Source organism: Cupressus sempervirens, chromosome 7, assembly GCF_028749045.1.
Source record: "Cupressus sempervirens isolate cs-2001-9-10 chromosome 7, ASM2874904v1, whole genome shotgun sequence".
NCBI classification, from domain to species: Eukaryota; Viridiplantae; Streptophyta; class Pinopsida; order Cupressales; family Cupressaceae; genus Cupressus; species Cupressus sempervirens.
The window spans coordinates 437,670,818-437,679,717 of record NC_143124.1 but is presented as its reverse complement, the minus strand read 5'-3'; the positions used below and the strand labels follow the sequence as shown (position 1 = coordinate 437,679,717).

The 8,900-nt window shown below is 32.2% G+C and overlaps 1 protein-coding gene across 2 annotated transcripts; it reads left to right on the top strand.

The window, feature by feature from the left end:
* Positions 1-6,539: 6,539 nt before the first annotated feature.
* LOC149547461 (putative glutathione S-transferase parC) lies at positions 6,540-8,252 on the top strand. 2 transcript variants are annotated; one of them, XM_089791650.1, is made up of 3 exons: positions 6,540-6,854; positions 6,992-7,311; positions 7,433-8,252. In XM_089791650.1, exons 2-3 carry the CDS (start codon positions 7,003-7,005, stop codon positions 7,799-7,801), a joined length of 678 nt encoding a protein of 225 aa, XP_089647776.1. In that variant the 5' UTR covers positions 6,540-6,854; positions 6,992-7,002; the 3' UTR covers positions 7,802-8,252. The 2 variants fall into 2 exon arrangements, with proteins under 2 accessions (XP_089647776.1, XP_089647775.1); XM_089791649.1 differs by having other exon boundaries at positions 6,570-6,854; positions 6,952-7,311.
* Positions 8,253-8,900: the final 648 nt, after the last annotated feature.

The following is an 8,900-nucleotide window of genomic DNA, read 5'->3' as shown; positions in this document are numbered from 1 at the left end:
CTAACTCAAAGGTTCCAATCACAAATTGACATCTACTTCCTAGAGGTACACAATGACATGCAGGAACCTACTATGCAAGTGGAAAAGTGTCATCGCAATTATCACATACTTGTTACCCTGGCAATTAGCTAAACTCCATGGGTCCATACTGATTTCATGCGGCCTTTAGTATCCTCTCATACTGACGAGGCATACTACGGAATGCAAGGTCGCAACCATGCATCTCACTACTCCCATCCTAGCCTATACAAGCACTCAAGGCATGGGCGAGAAAAAAACACTTATCTTTTTAGGTTCATTCAGTTAGTATTAGGTGTGAATTTTATCACTTATTAATCCAACTTACAATGAGTTACCCTGGCAACCTCTTAGGGCCCCGACCCCCATTGCAAGTCACTTCTCGTCACTACATGCAGATATCCTACCCTAATGCTCATGGACTCATAAATCTCAAAATCATAAAAGATAATCCATTAAATCATCAAATATACATAAAAGCATCAAATCTCCATGAGCAAACATCCATAGAAAAACATGAACACAACAGCTCTCTATTGGCAACTGAAGTTTCACTGATAATAATAGTATCCAATGGTTCTCAATAACCAAAATATATATCTCGATCATACTGATCGAAGACTCCAGAAATGGTTGAGTCAAACATGTCACAACATGACATCATCAAGAATAAATCCACATCTCAATCCCATCATGGCGACTAGAAAATAATCAAGGATAACTGATCGATAACTCAAAAATGATTAGCTCAAGTGTCTTATACACATACATCTCAACTTCACACATGAAGACTGATGAACAAATACAAACAATAAATACAAACATGTTATAGAGCATACAGTCACATTACCATGGTTGGGCTTATAAAGATCGAGACCAAATAAGATCAACATGCCAACACATCTCATAAGCCCCGAGCCTCTGGTAACAACCTAGGACTGGTCAACACTAGTTAACCCAAAACCCAAAACAAGAAGCATATAGAATACACGATGCAAACACATGTTTTGGTTTTGCTAAGTTTTCAAATTTGAATTTAGAAGTCTCAGTTTATGTATTCCCAAATTATATTAAGTGGAGAAATTTCATGTTTTTCCTAACCCATGTATTTGTTTGATAGATAAAAGTTTCTCCTCAAAACTATTAGACTCCATTTGCTAATTGTACTAATAATATTTTGTCTATATAAACATTGTTTGAAAAAGATCCCTATCACAAACCAATAAGACTCATTGTAGATTTTAACATGAATAATCTCCAAATTCTTAAAATTATCATCTTCATTAAACAACTCTAAAATTGTTTAATATATATTAAATAGTATTCAATATACATTATAAAAATTCCACTATATTAATATCTCTTTTCTTTTAATTTTCTCTTATTTAAAAATCCATTTACTTAGATTGACTAATAATTAATTACACTTCTTCTACTATTAACTAATCTTAATTAAATTTGATTTAATTAGATTAGATAATAAACCATATAAAACTAATGCATATTAATAAGATTCTAATAAGGGAAAATTGTAATAATATCTTTAATCCATTCCATGCTTTGGTATATTTTTTTTTTTGGTGAAGTTTTAGCATAAAGAACTCTTGGTTATGGAAAATGGAGAAATATCTGTCCTTGAATAAAACAATCTCAGTACGATGGCCATATCTCCCTAATGAACCGTTGGATCAACCTGAAATTGAAATATGTTGGAGAGGGCCAAGTCACGCCAATTCTGACTAGAGCGATCGAATAAATTCGATCACAATAAAAAGTTATGAATGACTGAGTTTGGGTCTATCCAAGGGGCCGCGACAAGGCAGTTTGTGATGAATTAAAAATTTCCTCTCAAAAATAATTGTTCTCTAAATTTATCCAATAATTTCACTAATGGATTTGGCCATAAATCTTGAAACCATTCTCAAATCTATTTCAATTTGATTCTAATTCGAACCCAAACCCGTTTTCTCTTTTTTTTTAAATCCATGCATATAAGATTCTCAAATAAATTTAATTGCCCAAATTGAAAATGCATACAATAAAAATATGAAATTCCTCAGAAGACATATGGAAGACACGAAGAAGATAGGAATGCATAATGCGAAAATAGCATAAGAAAAATTACAAGAATCTACCCGGATTCTGATGCTAATTCGCTCTTCCTCAGAAAACCCACAGAGCAAGCTCCCTTCTTCAGAGTTCTTGAGTCCTCCAATCCTCCAATTGCTCTCCACCCTCTCCCTAAACTTCTATGAATGCCTGAATACAAAGAGCTCTCAAGAAACCTTTGGAATGCTTCTTGAAACCGCTGAAAGGTGTCACCAACTAAGCATGAGTCTTTTCCAATTCTTTTTGATGAGTCATAGAATTGTAGACACCTTGTGCTTAATTCATGCACTAAACCTCGTGTGTTGACATATGTTAATTTCCATGCAATCTTATAACTCCAATAATTTCTATTTAAATTTTATAACTTTTATTTTAATCTTTTATAACTTTTATTATTATTATTTTATTTATTACTTTATTATTATTTTATAATTATTATTAATTTTAATTTCTAGTTTTCTTTTATTTAATTCCATTTCCCCAATAATTCACATTACAATCAAAATATCAAAGATCGTGATATTTTATTAATTTTTTCAAATAAATAATTTATTAATTAAATCTATTTGTTAAGACTTAATTAATGGTAAATTCACCATAGACCTCCAAGATAAAATATGAAAACCCATCATAGAACAAATCCTACAAAATAAATCTAAAGGGTTAAAAATCATGAAATATGTCATCCGACACATTCGGTGGGTATTCAACTTTGATACTTGCCCTAACTCACTAGGACAAATGGTTTTTAGGTTTGGGATTTGGACTTGAGAATTTATCTCCCTTCTCTTATCATTGAGATAGTGTAATAGGGTACGCTCATCCTGGCAATTCAGGGAAGTCGATACCCGGTACCTGCAACCTGCAGAAAAACCATGCATGTACATATAATATATAATGTTAAGCTAAACAGACAATGGCAGGAAGTGGTGCATCGTGTAGATCTCGACTAAGCAGGTGACTACGACTCCCTTCCTTAACCACATCAGAAATGCCATACAATAAGAAAACACACACACCATACACATGCAAGTATGGGGTAAGTAACTATAATAAAACACATGAGATAATAAATCATCTAACTAATCATCATTAATAACTAGAAACAATGTAATGATCATCATACATACATGAAATGTAAAGTCTAAATGATCTCATCATATATCAACTGAATCCATATCATAATATCTAATAGTGTCAAAACAACACCACTAAACCATCAATCATAAAACTAGTCTACATAGTCTAATAATAATAGCAACAATAAGTCTAGAAAAGATGTGAACGAGGGTAAGCACTACAAAAGCTAGAGCTTAAGGTTCTAGAGTTGGTCAATGATACAATGCTTTGATTGGTTCTCCTGGCTTTTCTGTTTTTCCTTTGATTTTAAGTTTGCTAGGCTTGTCTACTCCTTTAGAGGGTGCATTTTATTTTGTGAAGTTCTGGTGGCCTTCTATGGCCTATTGTTTCTTTTTAATTTGCTTCATGCTTAGGACATAATGTCATTTTATTTTTTTTATTGTTGGGTTTTAGACACCTGTTAAAACCTATTTTACTTAATTAAAAATACACACTAATTGACCATCTGGAAGCCACACCTTTGAATATTATCAATTGAGCATACTATTATGCATAACATACTACCAATAGAAATTAATCTTGTGAAGGAGATGCAATTGCCAATCATATCTCGTGTCCAAAGAGTCTCCCTCATCGAAAATAATAAAATAGACTAACTTAACACTAAAGTCCCCCTAAGAGTTATTGTCCCAAACAACTTTCCCTTCTGGAAGGAAGGGATATAGGTTCTTTTAGGTGGTTCTCCAGCTCCTTATATAACACTTTCTCTGCTAGGTTAAGATTGGCCATGACAGGCTCTTTCCATTTTCCATTATCAATGTAATTGACTATCTTGCTACCATAGTTAGCCACCCCATGATTCTTTAGAATTGCTAATTTAGTATAAATTAGAGGAGTGTCACCAAGCCATCTATCTTCCCAAAATCTAACAAAATTCCCATCCCCAATGTTCCATCTTATTCTCCCACCCCTCTTAAGTGCTTCCTAATCTTACTAAAACCTAGTTAAAAACCCTTCCACCCAAGTAACATGTCCAATATTCCTAGGTTGAGTTGTGTGTGTTGTGTCTTAGAAAGTTCAAACTCGCTATTTTTGTTGCAAATTCTTGTTTATTCTCTACCATAACAAAAATATTCTCTTACTTCATCTAATGAGTTTTGTGTTTGTCATTTTTAAAGGTTTGGTTATTAGATTGTATTGATAATGGTGCCTAGATTCAAATTTTGGTTGTAACCATACAAATAAATTGATTTTACTCTCCAAGTAATTAATGTTTAGGGAAAGGCCACAAAAGTTGCAACCATCATTTTCATATGAATGGTTTAGATGACCTATTTGCTCTTTAAAAATTTAATGTCACTTTGATATTGATCTTTAGGTCTTAAAGATAAAGAACACCAACAAAAATATCATACACGACTACTATAAGACTAATGATTAAAATGTCTCATATTATTTAAGTTAATTTTCATCTTCCATTAAATACAAAATATTTTTAAAAATCTCACAGAATTACCCAAATATATCTTCCTTTCCACATAACCTTTGTACCTTGTTAGAATGCAATTACTAGTAATATTATAAAATCAACCTAAAATTAGAAGCATTCAAAACATTTACTAAATAGTTTAACCAAGAAGATTGTAAATTAATATTCATGAAATAAGGAGAGCTCATGTCATAGAATTGTAAACTTAAAAATAAATTATTTTCCAATAAATCATGAAAAAGATACTATTTTACTCAACAAGAGATGAGACGCAATGCATCATAGTTCTTGCCTAATGCATAATGGTTGTAGACGTGTAGGGGAGTGAGAATAAGGTTAAATAGTTCTAAATTAGCATTGTGAATGCATTAATTTTTGCCTAGATATGCACTTGTGATCCGATAGGATGGCTCATATTTTTTCATAGAATAAAGTAATTTTTTAATTATGAAATAATATCTATACAATTTAATATCTACATTTGTAAATAATAAATAGATGTAATACATATAAATTTGATGTTATAATGTGATAAATAAGAAACAAAATATAACTATTTAATTTTAATACATAGTTTTAATAAAAACTAAATAATAATTTATATATCTTTTAGAATTGAACTGTTTTTTTTTGTTGTGGTTATTTTCTTTAGTTTTTTTTTTTTATATAAAATATAATTATTAATTTAATATTGAAATGTATATTTAAGCTTTAAATATATCTAAACTAAATGAGAAATTGTTTAAATAAAAAATAATAAAAATAATAAATGAGATGTTTTTTAAATTATAACACTTTTCAATTATACATATTAAAAACACTATTATAAAATATAATTAAAAAATCATATTTTTTAATTTATTTTCATAAAAGTAAAATAATAGTAATAATTTAAGTACTTTTATTAAAAAATTGGAAATTCAAATGCAAAGATATAACATTTAACTCTATATTTGATTAAAATATCTATATGGTAAGAAAAATAGATAGTGATAATTAATATTGATTAGACATTCATTTGTAGGTGGAAGATAAAAATGATTGTTTTTTAAAAAGTTAATCCACTTGTCACAAATGTGGAAAAAAAAGATAAAATTTTAATTAATGCATTGATAGAGTTTTGTATTTGCAAAGTGTTTGAGAATTCTATATTTATATGTAATATGTAATGAAATTTAATTTTACTCCTTACTAATTTTGCTCTCAACCAATTCTAAAGATAATTAGCTTTTTTCATATTTTAATTTCATAGATATATGTGTCAATATTAGAAATTTGTTTAGAAGCAAAAAAAAATCTTTTAATACTATTGATCGGATGAAAAAGTTATTTGCATCTGATCGATGCGCAAGCATCCTATCGTCGACAGAAACTAGTAACTATAAAACAGTTTACTTGGTGTCTACTACTTATCAATTTAAAATTCAATACATTCATAAATGCTCAAAACACCCACTGCAATACTAAATTTTGGCCACACCCCATGTGGGGAGGAAAATGTGCTGTGTTTTACAAGGTAGAAGATCAATGTCCCATCTATATTCCACTACCACTAGGTATGGCCCTTATGACATAACACCAAAAATATCATTATTGCTCATCTTACGTAAGAGCATACGTCAGCACAACACTTTGCTCTAAGCGGCCAAGGGGTTTGCCCAATGGGGCTACATCGGTGCCTTTGTGGTGCTTCATGTGACTTACTCCCGAACTTTCGCTCGTGGCTAAGGCAGGGGTCCCATGAGGGGGGGCTACAGGTCTATTTTTTAGGTACAAGTGGTCCCATAAGAATTTTTTTGAGGGGTTACAGGTTTAATTAAAATCTTTTCTTTCATAATAGGAGCCCCACTTTTTTAGGAAGCGGATGAAAATGGGGTGGCGCTGGAAATAGCCCCACCAGATTTGGGAAAAATCTAGCCATTTGTCAAAAACTAAGACTTAAAACTCAAAAAGTCTTTTATAGATCTCAGAACTTTCTAGAAATTAAGCGAAATTAAGCGAATGGCTGAAAATCCGTATCCTCCATATGCAGCGACTTAGGCTTTCTTAGATATACTTGTGCCATCATAGCCATGATACCATAAGATCAGGAAGGAAGTTTTATAGCCAAACATCAAGAGGAATTTGAAGCTTTGGGGCGGTCAGTGATCATCTACAGGTATTTGAACCTGAGGTTTTTTTAAATTTGTTTTTCGTTTGACGTCTATGTAATGTGTGGGATATCGACGGTTGTTTAAATTTTAGTTTCGTGTTAGATCATGTACAGTTGTATGAGTCTGGGGTTTTGGGCTGTAGGTCTACCCGAGATGGCGCAAGTGAAGGTACTGAATACAGGGATCAGCATGTTTGGCATGCGCGTCTTAATTGCTTTGGAGGAGAAAGGCGTGAAGTATGAATACCAAGAAGAGGTGCTCACCAATAAGAGCGAAGAACTCCTGAAAATGAATCCCGTAAACAAGAAAGTCCCTGTTCTGATCCACAATGGGCAGCCTGTATGCGAGTCTCTTATTATTGTTCACTATATTGATGAGGTTTGGGATTCTCCGCAATTTCTACCCTCCAAGCCATATGACCGTGCCCTTGCGCGCTTCTGGGCAGATTTCACAGACAAAAAGGTGAGTCCCCTTTTCTTCATTTGATGCATTTCTAGTTAGTTTGATGGTGTATTTCCTTCACATATATTGGGGCACTTTAAAGGAAAAAAAATAAAAATAAAACTCTTATATGTGGGTGCAGTTTTATGACGCGGGAGCTCGTATAGTGAGGACGAAGGGCGAGGATCAAGAGCAGGCGAAGCGTGACATGTTGGAGTGCTTTCAACTGTTAGAAGGTGCATTGAAAGATATGTCAGCAGGGGGATCCCTGCCTTTCTTCAATGGGAAGGATTTTGGCTTCCTAGATATTGCATTCATTCCCTTTTCTTTGTGGTTTCATACTTACGAAACTGTTGGGAAGTTCAAGATACCGTTGGAGAGTGAGTTTACATTGCTTGATGCGTGGATTAAGAGATGCATGCAGAGGGATAGCGTCAAGAAAGCCCTTCCCCCTCCAGATAAGTTTTTGGAATATGCAATCCAAACAAGGAAGAAGTTTTTGGGGGAATAGATTTGGAGAGCCCGACTCCAAATGTGAGGCTTGCGATATGTGTGTATTGATTAGGTCCGTAGTCTACATCCTCTAATAGATAGCAATGCCAGACGTTCAAAGGGGTCGGTGTGGTCCAGTCATTTATTGAACACAAAGTTTATATATGTGGTTCAACAGAAACTTAATTCGTACGTAGTCTTTCTTAGTCATATTTACATATGGGTGGTTGGATTATTGTTCAATTTCATCGTTGAATAATTGGTATCTTTTGTATGTTTGAAGATTGTAGTTGTATTTACACACATATGGGTGGTTGGATTATGGTTCAATTTCATCGTTGAACAATGTTTAATTTCATTGTTGAACAATTGGTATCTTTTGTATGTTTGAAGATTGTTTCACACATATGGGTGGTTGGATTATTGTCCAATTTCATTGTTGAACAATTGGTATCTTTTGTATGTTTGAAGATTGTTTCACACATATGGGTGGTTGGATTATTGTCCAATTTCATTGTTGAACAATTGGTATCTTTTGTATGTTTGAAGATTGTTTCACACATATGGGTGGTTGGATTATTGTCCAATTTCATTGTTGAACAATTGGTATCTTTTGTATGTTTGAAGATTAAATTGTGCAGTAGAATATGAGCACTTTTGTTACCTACATCAAGTGACATTTAAAGTTGTATATCATGTTTTATGAGACTTTGAATATTAATAAAGTTCAAAGCTGATTGAAATAGACCATTGAATTTTATATTATGAATGTGAGTGGATCAATGAATGAGTTATGATAGTCCATTTTTAATACTTTTAATATAATTTTTATATAATATACCATGTCATGTCTATGATTTTAAGAAAAAAGTAAGGATTTTTTTTGAAGGAAAAATGATGTTAGGAAGGCCAATAAATGTGTGTGATTTATATGTTTCATTCATATTGATAAGTTTTAAAGAGTTCATTTATTTGTTTATTAAATAAATTCTCTTATAATTTTAACCTTAACTTTATTAACCACAATCTACAAGCCATTATAATTTCTTGAATTAATCATATTCATAAGCACATACAAACATGTCTTCTAAACAATAGCTTAAATTCTTGCAATCATC

Excerpts from the sequence above, each read along its gene's own strand:
- LOC149547461 (XM_089791649.1), top strand. The coding sequence starts at position 6,955 with ATGTACAGTTGTATGAGTCTGGGGTTTTGGGCTGTAGGTCTACCCGAG. Across the intron at positions 7,312-7,432 it reads CAGATTTCACAGACAAAAAG|TTTTATGACGCGGGAGCTCG; the intron begins GTGAGTCCCCTT and ends ATGTGGGTGCAG.